The 21,139-nt window shown below is 47.2% G+C and overlaps 6 protein-coding genes across 6 annotated transcripts; 3 read left to right on the top strand and 3 right to left on the bottom strand.

The window, feature by feature from the left end:
* Positions 1-124: 124 nt before the first annotated feature.
* HOO65_050356 (Retrovirus-related Pol polyprotein from transposon TNT 1-94) lies at positions 125-3,253 on the top strand (the record flags this gene model as incomplete). Its single annotated transcript, XM_071000859.1, has 1 exon — positions 125-3,253. One exon carries the CDS (start codon positions 125-127, stop codon positions 3,251-3,253), a length of 3,129 nt encoding a protein of 1,042 aa, XP_070858415.1.
* A 1,134-nt stretch (positions 3,254-4,387) lies between these two features.
* HOO65_050355 (Retrovirus-related Pol polyprotein from transposon TNT 1-94) lies at positions 4,388-8,686 on the bottom strand (the record flags this gene model as incomplete). Its single annotated transcript, XM_071000858.1, has 1 exon — positions 4,388-8,686. The coding sequence occupies one exon, from the start codon at positions 8,684-8,686 to the stop codon at positions 4,388-4,390; it is 4,299 nt and encodes a 1,432-aa protein (XP_070858414.1).
* Positions 8,687-10,904: 2,218 nt separating this feature from the next.
* HOO65_050354 (uncharacterized protein) lies at positions 10,905-11,170 on the bottom strand (the record flags this gene model as incomplete). Its single annotated transcript, XM_071003571.1, has 2 exons — positions 10,905-11,008; positions 11,068-11,170. The coding sequence occupies 2 exons, from the start codon at positions 11,168-11,170 to the stop codon at positions 10,905-10,907; spliced, it is 207 nt and encodes a 68-aa protein (XP_070858413.1).
* A 917-nt stretch (positions 11,171-12,087) lies between these two features.
* HOO65_050353 (Glutathione synthetase) lies at positions 12,088-13,889 on the top strand (the record flags this gene model as incomplete). Its single annotated transcript, XM_071003294.1, has 4 exons — positions 12,088-12,383; positions 12,467-12,539; positions 12,623-12,771; positions 12,839-13,889. 4 exons carry the CDS (start codon positions 12,088-12,090, stop codon positions 13,887-13,889), a joined length of 1,569 nt encoding a protein of 522 aa, XP_070858412.1.
* Positions 13,890-14,274: 385 nt separating this feature from the next.
* HOO65_050352 (Single-stranded DNA-binding protein rim1 mitochondrial) lies at positions 14,275-14,897 on the bottom strand (the record flags this gene model as incomplete). The annotated part of the gene is made up of 3 exons (XM_071003535.1): positions 14,275-14,333; positions 14,427-14,518; positions 14,611-14,897. 3 exons carry the CDS (start codon positions 14,895-14,897, stop codon positions 14,275-14,277), a joined length of 438 nt encoding a protein of 145 aa, XP_070858411.1.
* Positions 14,898-18,686: 3,789 nt separating this feature from the next.
* On the top strand, positions 18,687-20,439 carry HOO65_050351 (Pheromone receptor 1; the record flags this gene model as incomplete). The annotated part of the gene is made up of 3 exons (XM_071003299.1): positions 18,687-19,320; positions 19,446-19,935; positions 20,013-20,439. 3 exons carry the CDS (start codon positions 18,687-18,689, stop codon positions 20,437-20,439), a joined length of 1,551 nt encoding a protein of 516 aa, XP_070858410.1.
* Between the last annotated feature and the right edge of the window lie 700 nt (positions 20,440-21,139).

The raw sequence follows: 21,139 nt of genomic DNA, 5'->3' as shown, positions 1-21,139 counted from the left end.
AGCCTATACTGAATTACCTTCGGAGAACATTTGTATAGTGTTCTTAAAGTACTTTATTGTACTTGTTTTATTTTATTTATTTCACGATTATTCGATATCCTACACGACAGACGGAAACGTCAAGATGACGGTGATACTTGAAGGACGAAACTGGAAGGAATGGGAGTCAAACTTCTTGATGCAAATCCAGAATGAAGGACTTCAGTATCTACTGGCGGAAAACCCCATGGAGGGCGTGGAAAGGGAGAAGAGGGATAGCAACAAGAAGCAGAAGGATGAGGAATTGGCGAAACGCATCCTCGAAATTAGCCTGAACGAGACTTTTCGAAGTCTGGTCAGGGACGAGGAGACTCTCAGCAAGGCTTACAAGAAGCTGAAGAAAGCTTGTCCTGCAGACACGACCGATGAGGCTTTTTATGAAATGGGAAGAGTATTTCAGTCACCTTTGGTGAAAGGAATGACCATTCTGCAAAGCTGGATGAATTTCGAGACGGTCTACGCAAGGCATTATAAAGCCGAAAATGTTGTGGAGAAGGCGGTCCTCAAGACTTTTCTGATTTTGCTTCCACTCGAGTATCAGGAGGTGGCCAAGGAGTGCTACCGAAAGAAAAACATCTCGACGGATGAGGTGATACAATGTCTCGAAGCAGCTAAAAAGACGTACGGCACCAACGGACAAGCGAAGTACAACAGATCGAAATCTAAGTGCTTCAACTGCGGCAAGGAGGGTCATTCGAAGACCGAATGTTGGTCGAAGAAAAAGACCAACACAAAGCAGAAAGCGAACCAGGCCACTGAGGAGAAACCAGGCAGTAAGTGCACCCAATGCCAAAACTGGATAATTGATTCCGGGTGCTCATGTCATATGACAAAGGAGCTAACATTGTTACAAAACCCCAAGGAGACAAGACAGACAGTTAAGGTGGCGAACGGGGACTGCATTGGGGCATCTAAAGTAGGCTTGGTAGATTTGAATGTTGGAAATAAGAAACTTAAGTTGTCCAAGGTTTTATACGTGCCAAAACTGTCAGAAAACTTGATATCGGTAAAGGCCCTCATGAAAGAAGGGAAATCTGTTCTGTTTAAGGACATGAACGTTACGATCGATGATGGCAAAGACAAGATGGTCATCCCATTGCGAGAAGACGATACGGTTACCAGTATGTGCTTTATAGCATATGACGAATTACATCGGAGGTTCGGCCATATCAGTGACAAGAGGCTGAGGGCGATTAACCCGGAGAAAACACCTCCTAGACCAGAAGACTTCGGGTGTGAACACTGTTCAAAAGGCAAGATGACAAGAAGCCATGGGAATTCGTCAGTCTCGATGGCAACAGAAGAGCCACTTGACAGTGTGTCAATAGATGTATCCGGCCCACATGAAGCTGGGAGGAATGGTCACCGCTGGTATGCGATAATTGTCGACAACTTTTCCAGATACAAGTGGTTGTTACCGCTGAGAAAGAAGAGCGATGTTCAACGGGCGTTGGACGAATGGAGAAAAGTGATTGAACTCAAGATGGGTAAAACTATTAAGAGGACAAGAAGCGACAATGCCCCAGAACTGAAGCAAATCTTGGAGAGCTGGAGAAGGGCCAATGGGACTGAGCCAACATACACGCTCACGGATTCATCAAGTCAAAACGGCATTGCCGAAAGGGCGATCCGAACGGTCAACGACGGGGTCAGGACTATGTTGTCGGAAACAAAATTGGGTGAAAGGTTTTGGGTGGAAGCCGCGAGGACGACGGTATACATCTCCAACAGGACATTGAGTACGCAGGGAGTCCCACATTCATTATTTTTCGGAATTGAGCCACAGACAGATCATATCAGAAGATGGGGATGTCAGGCTATCAGGCATTCGAAGGCATCCAAGCATGGACCTAGGGGGAGTGAATCCCTACTACTAGGATATGATGAAAATGTCGATGGCCGATATATCTTGTGGGATATCCAAGCGCGGAAAGTCCGTGTTACAGAATCAGTGCATTTCTATGAGAATATGCAACCCAAGAATCCGGAACAAGAGAAAGAACTGCCCCGGGATAAGGATGAGGATGCATCCAAAGAATCACAGGGTGTCGATCAGAGGTTCGTCGAAAAGGAAGAGCCTGCGGAAAACTATCAGCCAAATAGCGAGGTAGAGATACCTGAATGCCAAGGACAAGATCAGGGCGGAGAAGAACAACCACTGAAGCCCTTTTCCGAAACGAAGGCAATAACAGGGATTGATACGACGCAATTGGATGCAGTCAATGCAAGGCTAAATCTTCTGATTGAATCGCTGAATCGGAAGATACCGAAGAGAAAACTTTCCGAGGAATCGGAGATAAGAGAAAATCAACCCTCAAGTCAAAGGATGAAGACTGATGGGGGAAATGATTTAGGACAAAAAGCCATGTTGGCATTGTCAGAACCCAGCATGACACTCGATCAAGCCATACTACACCCGATGGAAGGGCAAGAATGGAAGATGGCCATCAAGAACGAATTGGACACACTTGAGAAATTTGGGACATGGCGATTTGTGCCTGAGCCAAAAGGATGTGATCCGATTGACACAAGATTTGTTTTTGCTAAAAAGTATGGTATCGACGGAAAACTCGAAAAGTACAAAGCAAGACTGGTGGTGAGGGGATTCCGGCAGGAATATGGTGTGAATTTCTTTGAAAGTTTTGCACCTACCCCTGGGAGCGCCACATTAAGATTGTTCTTGGCGGCAGTATGTCAATATGACATGGAGTGTCATCAGATAGACGCATGTAATGCGTTTGCCCAGTCAAAGATCAAGGAGGATGTTTACATCAAGCTGCCTGCGAATGTCAAGTGTCCCAATGGGATGGTCGCGAAACTGGATCGATGCCTGTATGGGCTGAAGCAGGCAGCATATCAGTGGAATGAAGATTGCACTAAGTTCCTTAGATCTATGGGGTTCGAAAACATGGTCACGGAGCCGTGTTTATTATACCATGCAGAACGGAAAATGTTAGTTCTGCTGTACGTGGATGATATAACCATAGCATCATTGGACGGAAAGTCTATAAAGTGGTTCAAGGATCGATTCTCTCGGAGATTTGTGGTGAAGGATTTGGGAGAGACCACCCAGATTATTGGAATACAGGTCTCGAGAGATAGGTCTAAGAAGAGGCTATGGATCAATCAGAAGCAGTACATCCAAAGGATGGTAGATGACGCTGGATTCGACGAGCGGAGGAGGTCTCCGATTCGCACTCCAGTGGGAGACTGATCGGATATTGAACCAGCACAAGAAGACGAAGAAATCTTGGACTCAAAGAATTATCAGTCGATATTGGGCAAGATAATGTACCCAGCCATGATGACGAGACCAGATATTGCATTTGCAGTGTCAAGCCTGGCGCAGGCGTCCGCGAGACCAACACCAAGGCACGTTGCAGGGGTAAAGAGGGTGCTACGATATATGCGTGACACCGCTGAATACTCAATTTGCTTCGAAGCGCGCCGAGGGGGGATGGATATCGTTGGATATAGCGATGCTGACTATGCGAACGCAAATGATCGGAAGTCTGTCAGTGGATTAATTTTCATTGGGCTCGGGGGAGCGATAAGCTGGAGTTCTAAGAAACAAGCAGCGATCGCAACATCAACCACAGAGGCCGAATATATCGGACTAACTCCATGCACCAAGGAAGGGATCCATCTTCGAAGGATACTCAATAAAATCCTGGAAACTTTTGAAACTGGAACTAGGAATAGTCAGACATTGTGTTTGAAAGACGAGACCCTAGTTCTAGGAGACAACCAAGCGGCAATCAAAATTGCAAAATCCCTGGGTGTGAAGAAGGCGACTAAGCACATCGACATACAGCACCATGCCATCAAGCAATGGATTAAGGAAGGTCGGATTAAGATCGGATATATTCCAACAGCGAAAATGGCGGCAGACGGGTTGACAAAACCGCTTGGTCCTCAGAAAATGCCAGAATTCAGATTGATGATCGGAGTACGAGATCCACAAGTACAATGGCCAGATGTACCCACTTCTCCGGAGCTCCGGGAAAGTGGGGGGGATGTTGAGAAAACGTCCACGAGTGCCCCGGAGAAGGTTCGGGTAAATAGATAAGACTGGGTCTTATCTGTGGAAAAAAGGTGCTACATAATTAGAGACAGGAAAAAGAAATTTTTTCTAACTTAATACATAAAAAATAAGGACCAATTTTAACAGAATAGTTCCAGGACGTAGCATAGACTTTGTTGTGAAGTGTATTGATTTTCTATTGATTTATTAAAGGTTTAAGTTCTATCACTATGCACAACTAGGCCGGTGTATTTATGCACAGGTTTACCCAGTGTTAACCCGACTGAGGACAGATTCTCCACAACATTCCCCCCAGAATCAACATCATTCGGATTCGCCAGGTATACTGATGTTCATCTGTGATCTGAACTTGTTGAACTTGACGTTGTTGAGTGGTTTTGTAAGTCCATCTGCCAGCATGTCTTCTGTTGCAACGTATTCAAGTTTCACTTTCCCCTGTTGAATCCAGTCCTTAACTGCATGATGCTGTATGTCAATGTGCTTGGTTTTGTCGCTGGCTCCTAGGTTGTTGGCGATCTTTAAGGCAGCTTGATTGTCTCCGTATATCAGAGTGTTGGCTCTTAGCTTAATGGTTTGCGCAGTTTTACTTCTTTTTCCGTCGAATTGTAGCCTTTCGAGACACCACTGTATCATTCTGTGTATCCAGATGCCTTCTTTAGCACAGGGAGTAAATCCGACATACTCAGCCTCGGTTGTTGAGGTTGCTACGCTTCGTTGTTTCTGAGCTTTCCATTTTATAGGGCCACCAGCTAGGGTAAACACCATACCTGATACCGACTTTCTGTCTTTGGAGTTCGCGTAGTCCGCGTCAGAGTATCCTATCAAGGATTCCTCCATTCCCCCAGAGCGCCGTAAGCTAAATCCAATGCCCAGTGAGGCAGTATCTCTAAGATATCTTGCAACTCGTTTGGCAGCATCTAAATGCCTTTCGGCTGGATTCGAGTTGTGTTGTGATAGCATTGCTGTAGCGAAAGCTATGTCCGGTCTTGTCATAACGCTTGGGTACATCAGTGTTCCAATCAGTGACTGATATGTTTTCTTGTCGACGCTCTTTTCTTCTTCGCGTATTGGTTCCAACGTTTCCCATGCTGCTATTGGGGTGCTGACCGGTTTTGCTCGTGGTGCAGTGATGTCGAGCTCTTCAGACATCTTCATGATGTATTGCTTTTGACTGAGCCACATCTTTCCTTTGTCTCTGTTTCGATTGACTTCCATGCCTAGGAAAGTTTTCAATTCCCCCATGTCCTTGATCTCAATCATTTTCGCAAGTCCCTCTATGAGTTGACTGATCTGGGGTTTGTCAGGGCCTGCCACGGCTATGTCATCAACGTATACAAGCACAATAATTCGTTTCTGTGGATTAATCATGATGCACTCGTCATCCGGGCATTTGACTAGTCCAAGTTTGTTTAGGCATGGTATTATTGTGTTGCGCCAGGCATGGGATGCTTGTCTCAGACCATATAGAGCCTTGTTCAGTTTCCAGATGGTGTCCGGCTTCTTGAGGTGTGGAGGTGGATTCACATACACCATTTCTTCCAGTTTGGCTTGAGCAAATGCATTCCTCGCGTCTACTTTGCGGCACTCCAGATTAAGACCACATACCATTGCAAAGAAAGCTCTGGTTGTTGTTTGTTTTGGGGTTGGTGCGTAAGTTTCATGGAAGTCAACACCTTGTTCCTGTCTGAAGCCTTGTGCCACAAGTCTAGCTTTGAACCTTTCTGGCTGTTCATCGGTGCTCGGTTTGATCTTGAAGATAAACTTGGTGTTTACTAGTTTTATGCCGTTTCTGAATGGCACTTCTGTCCAAGTTCCGAATTTTCGCAGAGTTCGTATTTCTGCGTCTATCGCTTCTCGCCATTCTGATGCATGTGTCGGGTGCATGATGGCTTCGGCATATGTTCCTGGTTCCCGTTTCAGCATTGTAGCCATCATTGCTCTGATTCTCTTTGCTTGTGGGTTTTCATCGTTCTTTTCATCCTGTTGAAAGATGTTGTACGGCCTTTTCAAGATTCCACGGATATATAGATCGTGTAATTGGCTGTCGATCCTTCTTTGGACCGTGTCGGGAGTGTCCTCAATTTCATTCGTTGAGTCTTGCTCCACATCCTTCTGTGTCTCTTCTGCTTCTGTGTCCTCGTCTTGCCCATCGATCATCATGTCTTGTCCCTCTGGGGTGACATATTCATCGTCATCCATGTTTGGGTTTTGTGGTTCCTGAATTGCCAGGTTGTCGTCCTGTGTCTCCAGCTCATTGACCTGGTGATCAACTTGGTTGTTTTCCCCCAGAGTGTTCATTCCTTGTCTTGGTGTTGACTGATCGTCTTCATGGTTTGCCTGTTCTTCTTGCACGAGTTCCTCGGGTGTCGAGACATCTTTGTTGGGTTGATCCGACTCCAGCAAGTCTCCACCGGATATATTTTCGAAAAATTGCAATGACTCTGTAACAAATGTTTTGTTCTTCATGATGTCCCAGCATGTGTACCTCCCAGTTACCTTCTCATCAATTGCCAGTAGGATTCCTTCCCGTCCACGAGTTTCCAGTTTGTTTCTCTGCCGTGTGTTTGGATTCTTGTTGTAGACGTTGTGGAATACTACTTTGCAGCCCCATCTGTGTATATGCATGTTGTTTGGAGCTATGTTGAAGAATAGTTCGAATGGCGATTTTGCGTCTCTGATGCTCGCTCTATTCGCTATGTATGCCGAGTGTGTGGCTGCGTAGGGCCAGAAACTGGTGGGCATTGATGAGTCCGCTAGTATCGTGCGAACTGAATCATTGATCGTTCTGATTGCCCTTTCAGCTATACCGTTTTGACTCGACGTTCCTGGGATAGTGAACTGCGCTTCAGAGCCGTGGCTTGCCTGCCATTGCAATGTCAGTTTCTTGAGTTCTGGGGCGTTATCAGTTCTGAACGCTTTGATTGTTTTGTTCATTTTTAACTCAATTCTCTTTTTCCAGCTGTTTAGAACCTCCGCTGTGTCCTTTCTTTGCTGTATGGGGAGTACCCATTTGTACTTTGACGCATCGTCGACTATGATGATGTAGTATTGCGTCTTGTCGATACCAATTGGGTGATTGCCTGATATGTCCATGTGTATCAGGTCGAGTGGTTCTTGGCTAGGCAGTGTGTGGGAGTGTCCATTCGTCTTGGTGATCTTCCCTTTTACACATGTTTGACAGTGAAAGTTTGTCGGCTTCGCAGCAATCTTCCAAGAATGCTTGTCTGCTGACTGTTGGTGTAGTTTTCTAAGTTTTTGTTCACCTACATGCCCAAACTTGACATGAGCTTCCTCATATGGTATTGTCTTCATACGCATATCCATTCCTCCCATGCATGGAATTGTATACAGTCCGTCCTTCTCAGTGAGGTCGGTTCTTTTGTAATTCTTTCTGATGAAGGCTCCATGTTCCAATGCTAGAACCTCGATTCTTTTTCGGCACAATTGTCTTACTGATAACAGATTTTGATTTAAACCGTCTACATGATACACATTTATAGTAACCTCTGATCCCCCCACATCAATCTTGGCCAGGCCGTATGTGTTGGTTACTAAGCGGAGACCTCCCCAATGAACCGGTATGGGGTCTATTCTTTGGAAGCTGTAAAGTCTCGTTAGATCGCCTGTCAAATGATGTGTGGTACCACTGTCAACTATCCAGTAGTCGGGGGTCTTCTTACTTGAGGGGTCCATGTGACTCATGTTGGCGGAAATCTTCCTCTGCTCCCAGGTCTGCTTGTTCCTGCATTCCTCTTCTTTGTGTCCGATCTTTTGGCAGAAAAAGCATTTTGGCTTTCCAGCATTCCTCGTTTGTTTCGCTTTCGAGGAGTCAGTCTGATTGGATTCTCTCTGTCTGTTAGATGATATTAGGATCTCATCATCTATCTTCTCCATAACATCATTCCAGGTGCCATTTCCCTGCCGAATTTGTCTTTCAAAGATTTCGGCGATTTTAGGTGGCAGATGCATCATCCAGCATTTCACGATGGGCCTAGCCATGAAGTGTGTGATCAACTGGTCCCTGCCTAGGGGTGCATACTCTGTCGTTTCTGCCAACCTGTGCCTGATGCTATGCCATTTGCTGGTTGCTTGATCTCCATCTTGCCACTTCATATGCTCCGCGATTTCTTCCATCATGTTGCAATGTTTGCGGCTTGTGGAGATGGCGAATTGTGCCTTCAAGGTAGTCCAGCATTTGGAGACAGTTTCTATCCCCTCAGTTGCCAGCTGTGTTTCTTCGTCCATGCCGGCACGTAGGATTGTGAACGCTTGTTGCTCATCGATTGACCGTTCTGCTTCGGTTTTGACGAGGTCCATCGCGTCCTCAAATTCTTTTTCTCCAGTGTCCTTGAACAAATAGAGTACCTTAACGCCTTTCAAAGCACGAACCGCGTGCTTCACCCATTTGTCCCAGTTATTTGCATTTAGTTTCGGGAAATTGTGAAGTATCATTTCCCTGGCTAGGATTGATGGCTGGGCATCTTGTCTGCTTTCCTTCGTAGTTGTCACCTTGTTTGATTCAAGGGTCTCAAAGATCCCCTTGATCATTTTTGTGACATCCTCTTGGGTCAGGTATTGGTTCTGGGCGGGTGGGTTGCTCATTTTGTTGTGAGATTGTAGCGACGACTGGATTTTTTTTTTTTTTTTGGTAGGAGAGGTTGAGAATTAGGGTAGATTATGTTGTATGTGTTGTTGATTAGGCTGAGATAGTAGGTTTTTTTTTTTTTTTTTTTTTTTGAATAGAAAACCTCTTCAGTCCTAGTCCTGATGGTGGTAACGTTGACACGTCTTTCAATTCCGTCTTCAAGATTTATCGGTTCGGTTCTCGACTTGTTTCTCGTTCACGGTTGTCGTCTCAATTGTCTGTTTTCGAAGGTGATTTTTAGTGTGCTAGAAACACCGGGCTCATAACCTGTTGTGAAGTGTATTGATTTTCTATTGAATTATTAAAGGTTTAAGTTCTATCACTATGCACAACTAGGCCGGTGTATTTATGCACAGGTTTACCCAGTGTTAACCCGACTGAGGACAGATTCTCCACAACAGACTTAAACCCCTTAATAAACCAACTGATTCAACATTTAAGATCTATTCTACAATGCCTGTGCCCTAGCAAAATAGTAATCCTGAACAGAATGTCCAGGCTTTGGCGACAAAGGCAATGACAATATCTCTCTTCCTCGACAGCCACATGCCACCCAGATAGTGCTAGACGGAGTATCTAGATATGCCTGTCTTACTGCTCCATGGAACTCTGAAATCTGCACCATCAAATCATACTTTTTCAGCCCGCTACCTAGGCATAGAGGGGCCACTTCTTCATTTTTTATATTTCACAGTATCTAGAGCCTTGATGATAGGCTTTCCATCCTGGCATATACTCTTGGCCCCATAACCGCCAGCAGCCGCGCTTTGAAAGATCGCAAACGTGCCCTTCGCCAAGTTATGGCCCCCCCAAATCTTAGCCGCGATGCTTTCTAAAAATCCACGTTAGCCGGCGTGCCGCGATGAGGTCGCCATGAGGGAGAGACGATAGCATACTCTTAATCAAACCGCCACTGCCAAATCCTCAAGTAGCGAGGGCTTTGGCCACTTCTTTGGGGAGCTCTATCATTTTGACCACGTCAGAGCCAATTCGCGTATTAATTTCAGGTGATTCAGTCAGTAGAGGCAGCACTGGGTCGGGTTTTCCATTTGAGTAGAATTGCGTTAGTGTGGGAGAGAAGAACAGAGGAGAAGCGGACAAGAAAGCAAGATTTCTCTAGGGATGACATCTCTAGGGATTTCTACACCCAATACAAAGCTAGTATCACGTCCTTTACTTCATTGCCCTGGTCGCGGCAGCAACTAAACCTCATGACCATCGAGCCCCGGCTCCCTCTCTTTGTCCATTGCCTTGGTGTCTATGGCATCCAAGCTCCCTATTTTCCCCAAGAAAGTAGTGCTATGTATTCAATGCTGTAACCAAAAAGATGCTCTAATACTACGTTGATAAGTCTCCATCGCCCTTACTTCTTCTGCTTCACATGTTTCCCCTCGTTCCCTGCCACCCCCACCCCCATTTGATGTAGTACCTTTACACCATAGCCACCGGCGCCAGCACTCTGCAGCGTGGCAAAGACGCCTCGCGCAGGCTGGTAGCCACGAAAAAGCCTGGCAGCAATGCCTCCTATGTAGATAAGAAAGCCATCAGGTTAGTACAGTTGGCCATTGTGTTTGTTGCTGTGAGGGGCAGGCCTTTTTGGCATGGCATACGCTTGATGAGGCCAGCCCTTCCAAAGCCCAAGACCTCAAGAGCTTCTGCTGTCTTTTCCAAAAGCTTGGAAGGCATCTTGGGTGATCAGGGAACAAGAAGTGTGGTAGATATTTGTGTTTCTTTTCGGCTAGGTGTAATGGCGTAGAGGGTTCGCGTCCAGTGTCAATCAATTAGGCGGGTATCGTAGGCTAAGGAAGCGAGAAAATAGGAGCGCTATAGCTGCGGACTAAGTGTGCTTTATATACACAGCGCTCTATGGCCGGTACCCTCACAGTCTACTTTCTTGTCTCAGCTTCATGTCTTAGCGTGGACAGCAACTGGCTACATCTCATGCAATTAAAATCTCATAGCAGAATATGTCTATCCACACTCTCCAAGTTGGCAAATGCACTAACCCAATGCACTGAAGACATGACATAGGCACCTTTTTTCAGTCTCTAACATCACTTGGCTCACTAGGAGCTTCACACTCCGTTAACTTCGTTATAAAATACTATTTTATTTCAGATATGCAGGCCCTATGATATCAGAAAGAGGAAATCGCAACTCCATATTCCCTTCCTCCTACAGTGCAGCGCCTGTGGCCGCGGTTGCTCCGGCACTCTGGAGCGCAGCAAAGATACTGCTCGCAGCGACATTTGAAGTCTGTATCCAAGCAGCAATGGAACCTGTGTACATTAGCAACTCTGATCTTTGCTTTCTTAGGACTTCAGTTACAAACAATTACCTGCAGTAACGCCTGCATTCCCAAAGCCTGCAGCTCCCAAGACTGGGGCGGGAATTGCAGCCACGGGGGCTGTCACTACTCCACTAAGGGCACCGAGGCCCATGGTTAAAACGCCAAACATTTTAGCTTTGAAGAGTAGAGTCTTTTTTGAGATAAACAGAAGATTGGATGCGGAGGTATCGAGGCGTGGAAGTGTGTGTTGGGTGGTTGGAGAAAGGGAAAGAAAAGAAGGAGAGGGGATACTAGTTATTTGGGTAAGTCTACTCTTATACTTTCCTCTCAGCTGCTGCCTTGCGGGCCGCCTACATATCAGTACTGGTTCCCTCACTTTTCACCGGCAAAGCACTGTGGTTGTCCCCCTCAAATCCATGGTATAATACAAGTAGTGTGTCGATAGTTTAGACTTACTGCCTATGTTTCACAAACTGTACTCATTCGTCAATAGGGTGCTGGTATGAGTCAAAGGATCAACTTACAGGGATGCTTACAACGAACAAAGGAAACATGGCCCAACATTGTTCTGTTGATCTCACTTGCACCCTCTACTCCAGCCATTCAATCATCCTCTATTATGGCCTATGGCAGTGCATTCAAGCCGGCCGACAGCTAGCTAGCTTGTATTGTGTAGGTCTTTGTCTGCAGTTTTGCTAGCATTCATTGATGTCACAAACATCAATATCGTATCACGTGATCCCGTAACCCTAGTCCCTAGCGCCTCCCCCATCCAAATCCTCATGGCGCCATCGTGCACTGATCAGCGGAGTCTGCAGCTGTCTACGATGGATGCGTCGCTTTTAAAGAACGCATCTACTCTCAATGAAAACCTGAAAAGAGGTCTTTTCAAAAACTTTTATTTTTCCAACTTGCCTTCGACTTGTTCCTGTCACCAAAGCACTCAAGTCTTTTGCCGGCCAAAGGGTGAGCCCCGCATCTCATTCCTCATCCCCTCATCCCCCTCATCGCCATTACTAATCCTGCTCCAACTGCTCCCAAGACTATCCAAAAAGACAACCAAAAGCCATGAGCCTCCCCAAGTCCTATCCCCCGGCCCTGACTGCCGCCGAGGAGGACCACATCGTCTCTGTCATCAAGGACTGGACCATTGCCAACGGCTTGTGCATCCGGCCTCCGCCGGCTGTATTCCCACTGGCTAACGATCCCCACGCCATTCTAGGCTGCCATGTGCCGGTAACGTTGTTCCCCAGCCGCTTTCCGCGCGAGTGCTTTGATCAAGCACATGCCGTGCAAAAGGCATATGGTGAGCTATACATCAAAATCGGCCGCGACGAAAAGTTCCTGGCCGATATCGTCAGACAGTGAGTCGCTCTACCTATAAAACCACTTCTACCACCTGCAGCAAGATATAAGCGAGTGTCTGAGCTTGATACTGACTCCTTAGGGTTGAGGGCGACGACTTCACTGTGAACCTGTGGAAGGTCCATGAGCGGGTAAAGGCCGAGGGCTACGTCCAGGTATGATTTATACAAGCGAAGAGAAGGGGAAAGAAGTGAAAAAAAGAAAAAAGAGTCCACTCTCTAACAGCCGTTTGTGATAGCCCCTTTCTCTCGGCCTGTTCCGCTCCGATTACATGGTGCATGAAAACGTTGTCGACGGGAAAACCACGCTACAAGCCAAACAAGTCGAATTCAACACCATCTCCGTTTCCTTTGGTGGCCTGTCATCTAAAACATCCCAGCTTCACCGGTAAGCCAGAGGCCCAGTTGACTCATTTCCTGCATGCACCCTCACTAACAATCAACCATCCTGACAGGTATCTTGCCTCTGCCGAGTTTCCCTTGCTATCCAATCCCCTCCCATTGGGCACCGTTGAGACCCCTCTCAGCGACAGCGCTCAGGAGCTAGCTGCTGGTCTGCGTGCGGCCTATGATGCGTACAACAACACCGAAGGCGCCGGAGCCCTTCCCCGGTGTGTACTCTTCATCGTGCAAGATGGCGAGCGCAACGTTTTTGACCAGCGTCAGCTCGAGTACTACCTAACGCAGCCCGCGGCAGCCACGCAGCAAGCGGTGTCCGTCTTCCGACTGCCAATCTCGCAGATCCGGACGCACACCACGGTCGAAGACTCGGCTAAGCGCCGCCTCATATACACTGTCCCACAGAACCCTGCGGTACATTACGAAGTCGCCGTCGTCTACTTTCGCTCCGCCTATGATCCGTCCGACTACCCTGTGCCCGAGGTCTGGGAGGGTCGCTACCATCTCGAGCGGTCCAACGCCATCAAGTGCCCTAGCGTGCTAACCCAGCTGGCTGGCTGCAAGAAGGTTCAGCAGGTGCTGGCAACGCCGCGGGCCAATAGCACCAGCGAGCCGCCAGCGTTCCTGGGCCAGTTTGTTGACGAAGACGCGGTTGAAACAGCGCTACTGCGTGAGACATTCACCAATATTTACCCCATGGATACGTCTGCTGCAGGTCTGGCAGCACGCAAAATGGCCCTGGATCCAGAGTTGTGTCAGGCCTTTGTGCTCAAGCCACAGCGCGAGGGTGGAGGCAACAACATCTACCGATCAGCCATCCCAGCATACCTACAGAGTATCCCCGAGGAAACGTGGGGTTCGTACATCTTGATGAAGCTCATTACGCCGCCACCCGTGACGAACGTAATTCTGCGCAATGGCGTGGTAGAGAAAGGCGGTGTTATTTGCGAGCTGGGCGTTTACAGCACGGCAGTGTGGAATCAAGAGTCGGGCGAGGTGCTGCGCAATCAACATGCTGGCTACTTGCTGAGAACAAAGGGCGATAAGAGCGAGGAGGGCGGTGTGGCTGCGGGCTACGGCTGCATGGACAGCGTGGCCCTCGTTTAGGAGATTGGTGCGAACCTTGGTGTATATCAACGGGAGCAAGCTATAGAACATACGGTCTTTTTTTTCGGTTGCGACAACAACTGATGTACAAACACGGCCATAAAATGGAAAAATAAAATACAAATAGACAGACGGAAAATAAAAACAGCAGCAACAGCGACATGTGCCACAAATGCTCACAATCTAGTAGAAGAACAGTACATTGCAAGTAGGAAGTAGTAAAATACACAGACGCCACGCAAGTATGGGGATGCAGTGAAACCACAGTAATCCGTCGTGGCGCCTTCTCAGAAAATAACAGATGGGGCATGGGTGGACGAAATTGAGAAATTCAGGCCGGCTTGATATTCATCATTTTGTAGCAACGCAACTCTTGGTACAACGCTTACTGTTGGCTCTCGTCAGCACCCTCAGCCTTGGGGCGCTTGAGAATCTCAATGTTGCCTAAATGAAAGTCAGTAAAGGATTCGCTTATCTATATGCCATGCCGACACGGCGTGCAAGAGGGACGAAAGGAAAATGGAGGGCTTGTCATACGCTGGACAATATTCAGGCTGCTGATGGTCTTGCCAGAAGCCTCATCATTGTAGCTGGACATAGAGGCATCGCCTTCAACATAGACCATGCAACTAGAAAATGAGCATACAGTTAGCAACGGGATCACAAAAATAAATGAAGCAAGGCTACACATTAGACGAAAAAGAAATCACAGAGCACTCACCCCTTAGGAAGGCCAAGCATAAAGTCCCTCTTCTTACTGCTGTATTCGTCACCCTTCAGGAACGAGGTGATGCGAAAGAAACTAGCAGGCTTGTCCTTGCCGCTGCTGCAAGCCACTGAGTAGCGCAGTATCTCCAGCTCAGGCTTGCTGGTAGGCAGAACCTCGGGGGTGGCAGTCAGGTGGCCGATGATTGACATGCGGGCGATTTTCATCGACGAAGAGGTGCTGAACGCGCGGGCGGCAGAAGCCGACGAGACGACGGTACGACGAGCAATGAAGGAAGACATTCTGTAAGAAAAAAAAAAAGAGCGGGGTAATTCAATAGAAATCAAAAGTTGTCGACGAGGGAAAAAAGAGGGGATCGATAGAAGCTGGTGTTTCCTAGCTGGTTTCAATATGTAGCGTGACGTGAGAAAAGAAGAGAGATCGCGAAATGAAAAATAAAAAAATAAAAAGGCAGAATGTGTCTGTACTGTTTGCAAAGACCACAAGGCTACCAATTTTTATGAATCAACAAAGTTTTTGAAGTGGGGAAAGCATAGCACGGCTTTGACGTTGCACAGACAAGCGGCAAAAAGAAAATAAAAGATTATTAGGCGTTCCCTGCTAGCTCACCGCAAAAGCGAGGAGAATGAGAATAATTACTGTTTTTACTACGCAGCTGTTTACCGCATTTGTAAAGTTGTTTACATTCTTGAGATGGCATGGCATGTTGGTGTTGTGGCTTGCATTCCGTTCATCAGCCATAGTCTGTCGTCTCACGTGACGCGACTATAAGAGCTCGGCATATAATTTTTTGTTGATTAACCCTAGTTAGCCCTATTCTTCCCTAATTTCTATGCGATACGCTTCCACACCACTATCCAGCCTCATAGCCATGATCATTTATGCGAGAAAAAAAGCCTTATACTAGGGTTAACCGTGTGATTTGAGGTACTCCCCCGTTTTACTAGTCTCCATGCAAATTCCAAGCTTTGAGCATAGGTGATAGCGACCTTTGTTGCTGCTTACCGTGTGATATCAGGTGCCCATGGGACGCTTACTGTCAAAATTTTCGCAAAAGTCCCTTTTAAAGCGCGCCTTTTATCACTACACAAACAAGACCCGAAAACAGCCCTCCACATCTTAGTTAACAGACGCCATAGTATGGCTATTGCTTACCCACATGCGCACTACTCCATCAACTCTCATGTCCGGTCCAAGCACAAGCAGCGGATCTCACAAAACTAACCATTCACCAAAAGCCATCCGTCGGCTGGCTAACTCATAAATATCCCATGTGGGCGACCAGGGATAACCAGGCCTAGCGCAAAGAAAAAGTGCAGGGTGAGCAAATAATCTGTCATCACCCAATTCTTTCTCTTTATTGGATCTGCCCTGCCGTACAGGCTATTTATTGGCTTCGCCTATTGTCCGACACATAGCTATCTGCCCGCAGAGTCCGGTCCTCAGGCCTGGTCACCACATCCATCCCCCATCTCTGCCGCAAGCCTCAACAGCCAGTCAGTTTGCGCAACCCCCAGATGAAACTTGAAGTGGCAAGAGTAGCAGGTGTCCCTAACCCATCGAGCAAACGTCAAAACCGTGGTGGTGAGTTCGCCGTCTCACACCAAGACATATGCAGCTTGTGCTGCCTATTTGTTTGTGTATGCCAGTGTGTTCCTGTGCTCCCGGATTGATTCCGCTGGCTGTATCTATCCGAACATATTATCAAGCAGCGCCTATGTAGCCAAATACTAACAAGAGGACGGGTTACAAACATCGTATTAGATCATACCCTGGCTTGTCCTAGGCTCTTTTGTCAGCTAGTCGCTCTTTGTCACGACTTTAAGCCCCATCCATGTCCAGTCTTCTACAATTCTCAAAAGCCCTGCATACCCGACCAGTAAAAGGCGAACAAAAGCGAGCAGAGTATAGCAAACGGTCAAACAAAGGCAAATCTAATATGAGGCTAAGATGCTTGTAGCCAGAATAACTGCACATGCATCCCCCACCCGCGACCATAAGCTTCCTCTCTGTGTCATGTGTAGGCTGTACTCATTAGTGGATATAAAGCTGCAGACAGCGGACAGAAAGAAACCAGATAAACGGGCAGGAAAGGCCCCTTTATGGCGTTCTGGCACCGCCGCCTGTGGAAAAATACGACTGTGTTATGTCGCTAGTGTGCCTGTGTCACATTCTTTTTCGCGCTATAATATATATAACTAAACCAAGCCATCAGTGTCATCTGTCTTGATGTTCCAAGTCATCTTAGATGTGTCAGGTCAGATATGGTCGCCAGGCCCTAGACCCATGCCGTGCTTCGCACGAAACAGCCAATCAAAACGCTTAAAAAGACAGGCCTTCACGTCTTTATTCTTTTGGCCTAGTCTGACCTGGGCGTCAACAAGGCTCCACTATAGACTTCCTCAAATCCATTTTAGGCAATTAGGACTTTTCAGCTCTAAAACCAGCATGCATGCGAAGAAGAGCGAACAACGGCTACAGGAAGAAAAAGAACCATGGCCGAAGGCCAGAAATATGGTAATATGAAATACTAGATCCGTTGGGGAAGGAACAAATACAGAGGCGCGCTAATCAGGAAAGAGAGAGGTAGCACAGGGCCACAGCAAGACCATCTATAACTAGAAATTGCCGCGAAATATGCTGTTCCTTGCCGCAAACCACAGGGCGTTTGCCACTACTTATTAGGGTTTCCCAAATAGCCGTCATTAGCTCTTAGTGGGAGCATTACTATTGTCCTGTCCAATAGAAGCGGGGCTATCTTTTCCCACTACTCGTCGCTTGGAGTCCCGTTCAAGCCATATTGCAGCAAAGGCTGTCGCTCCTAGCCCCATGCTTGAAGAATCGTGCCATTCTCACACCCCTCTTCTCTTTTATCGCTACCCTGCTGATAGAGCCCCGACACTTGACGCCCAATAGAAGAATACCAGAAGCAAACCCCCTGGCTTACTTCGGTCACGCTGCCCTTGGCTGTTCTAGATTCTTGATCGGCGCCCTTCATAGCCTGGTTCGGCCATTTCCGTATAGTCCTGCTACCATACTTGCTTCAATCTGTCATGAAATCGCCAACCCTTATCGTTGCTTCTCGCTCCACTATCCGTCTCAATATCAGCTCCTAGTGCCTTATCTCTGCTCCAGCTTACCTACTACTTTCATACTGCCTGCCCTGTCTCCTCACAACCGCGGCTTCTTTCCCCTAGTTGCTCTGCCTCTCTCCTGCACAGATTGGTTAATAGATGTGTAATCTTCCTGTATTTTGTTGCTTTATACTTCTACTTCATTTACAGATACAGAATCGTCTTTAAACTATAAACTCTAACTTAAGCCTGACTATCTTGCTTGTTCTAGCCCCATTACAAAAACCCTTTTCATCGTATCTTGGGTATTATAAAAGCTACGGCTTCTATCTTTGCCCCTTCCTCTCACCCCTTCCTCCGTCCTCCGTCTCTCACATCTCCTTTTTCCTTTCTTTTACCATCCCCACCCCCTATCGTCTCTATATCATTACGGACAGCTAGGGGAACCTCTAATCACCAGCTGCCATCACATCGAGCGATACGCCGGCACTGCCTTCATATCAGCCACCTACAACTGAAACTGTTACTAAAAGCCACCAGGAAGTCCAGGATAAAGGGTCTACTCGGTGTTCTATGACCTTCTAGTTATTTTCTTGCTTTGCGGCCAGTATTTATTATCCCATACGCCTCGTTATCCTGTGCTTGATGCTCTCTAGCTTGTTAGTCTCTAGCCACGCCTATCACCCTATCCGTTCGCCTATAGAGCTGTTTGCTTGGCTTTGTTTCCCCCACGTTGTTTTGTGCTGGTACGATTGCTTAGCTACTGTTTCTTCCTGTCGTGCTCTTGCGCTACGCTGCGTGGCGTGTCTCCTTTATCTCCCTCGTCTACTTTCTCTTGTGTTACCTCGCCCTCTGAGGCAGAATCTGCATTGTCCCTTTCCTTGCAACATCCTGGCCGCTGCACCTCACCCCGAGTTCCAGTTTCCTGTATTTCATGAGCCTTCCATCTTCATTTCTCGTTCTTGTATTTCATTCAGCCTCGATACATAACACAGAATGCCGCCACCAAATATCATCGATCTCTCCTACTTTTCAATCGGGCCCGGAGGGGTCATGGTCCCGATATCCCCATCAACAGAGGCTTATCCGCCGGGACATATAGCCAATCTCGTTTGCCGCGTCGTATTTGGCATTGTTGCCCTGTTGATGTGTCTTGTGCCGCTAAGGCTTTTGTATCGGAACGGCGAGTTTGCCGCTACAGTCCTCGTCATCAGCGTTCTCATTACCATTGTGTTTTTCTTGGCCGACGCTCTGATATGGTCGAGCCTGGATACTTCGACCTGGTGGAACGGAGTTGGATATTGCGATATACACGTCTACCTCTTGCTATGTGCACAAACTACGGTCGTCGCCTCGATTTTCGCCATCATGCGCAATCTTGCCGTCAACATTAACATGATGAGGGCCGGGCCAATGACCAAGCGAGAGAGGAAGCGAAAGAATATGATACAGGCCCTCATTATATTTCCCGTGCCATTGCTTCAGCTAGCTTGGATCTACCCCATATCCTCACAACGCTATGGGATCGTTCCTCTGTCTGGCTGCGTAAATCGTGTGTATTCTTCGTGGCCCGTCCTTTTTCTCATCCTTCCTCAGGTCATCTTCCCCTGTCTCACGGCAGTGTATGCTGGTAGGTTAATTATTAGCTATAGCTTTCCGCCCTCGTCCTTTGCCATCTATCTCTGCGCTTACTCTTGAATATTCTCTGCTAGTAAGCAGGCCGTATCTCTAACTTTGAGTTTGGTATATCTTTAGTCCTCATTTACGTCCGCTTTAGAGACCTTCGCAGTAGTATGGGTAACGTGCTTTCGGCCTCTAGCAATCCGCTCGTGCGATCGCGAAGCAACCGTGCTCGCCAGCAACTCTACTTTATGAGCTTAACCATCATCGTTCCATACCTGCCGGTTATCATGTACTTTGTTTCACGCAACATTAGAGTCTTTACGCCATTTCTTGCCTTTGACTTTCACAAGATCCACACAGGCGTACCTGGAATGCCGTGGAACACCGTCGTCTACATTGCTGGCGAATGGAATACCTTTATTTTAACCAATAGTACATGGATCTACCCCATCTGTGCTATCCCCATATTCCTTTTCTTTGGGCTGACGAGGGATGCAATCAACAACTATCGGAGAATACTTGTCCGGTGTGGCATGTCCCGGTTCTGGCCCTGGTTGTTGGAAGAGTATACGCCTGGTCGTGTTCAACAACCCAGCTGGGCCAGGTCAATCCTCAGCTCTCGGTAAGCCAGCCCATCTGCTTTTTTGCCCAAAAAAAAAACAACTTCGTCTCAAATGCTAACTAATTGCTACCCATCAGTGCGAACAAGAAAGCCCAGACAGACGAGCATGGACGTCACAGCGGTCTCAGAGTCAACGTATTAATCGAGAGCAAAAAAATCGAAAAGCAGCATGCCCGCCAACCGTCTGATTCTTCCAATGCTTCTGACCTAACTGGGTCCAACGCCGACTCTTTGTCCAGCCACTTATTGCTTCCGCATTCTGGCGGCTCGCTTCCATTACCTGCTCCCGCCATGACTACTCCAGTATCGAGCTCCCGAATGTGGGATGGCAATGGAGACACCTACCATGATTCATCGTACGAAGCCGGCTCTTCTTCTCCGGATCTTGACGAGAAATTAGCAAGCATCCAGCAGGTGCATAAATGGGCTGGCTCAGGATACGGAGAGAACGTGAAAATCGAGACCAACATTGCACAGTCATTAGAAGTTGTGAAGAAAAGGTGAACCAGCGGAAAGATTTGAACGAATGCACAGAGGTTTTGATGTTTTCCATGTCGATACACACACATCTTGCACACTGGACGCTAACGCTGTCTTGTATATAAAATTTTCTCTTCCAGCAGCGATATTCAGCCCTACGCGCGTGTCATCTACGTACTATATATAGACAGGATAAACTCATATTTACGTTGGGACCAAGTCCGCTAATCAGCCATGAATGCCAAGTATGTAAACTAGATATCAGACATTATGATACAGAGATCGAGCGGGAAGTAAGTACATAGAAAGAACAATACCAATAACAGCAACATAAAACGCCACATTGCGCCACTCCATCCCACCCCAATAAATAGCGCAAATAAAAAGGAACTGGTATCAAAGTCGGTCTTGTGGGAGTCTTTGCAGGAGGCGAGGAAAGGGGAAAAGAAAATACACAAGAAAAGCAAGGGAAAAGGAGATAACAAACACAATAAACAGACTCGTGATTACCACGATCAAGAAAACGCGCAGAGGAGAAAATCAAAGTCATAGCCACATCGTCAACCAAATGCGCCGGCTCGTCCAGCTATCATCATGAGACAGCCAAGGGGAGGGTATAAAACAATGAAGAAACGGAAACCAGAAATGAAACAAAGCAAGGAGAAATGGGGCAAGGGAAGTGAGAGAAAAGAAAGAATATATATATGGACAACGGAGAGCAAGG

Source organism: Ceratocystis lukuohia (assembly GCF_044167205.1).
Source record: "Ceratocystis lukuohia strain C4212 chromosome Unknown Supercontig5_pilon, whole genome shotgun sequence".
In the NCBI taxonomy this organism is placed as follows: domain Eukaryota; kingdom Fungi; phylum Ascomycota; class Sordariomycetes; order Microascales; family Ceratocystidaceae; genus Ceratocystis; species Ceratocystis lukuohia.
Note: the sequence above shows the minus strand (reverse complement) of the source record. Positions and strands in the feature narration are given on the sequence as shown.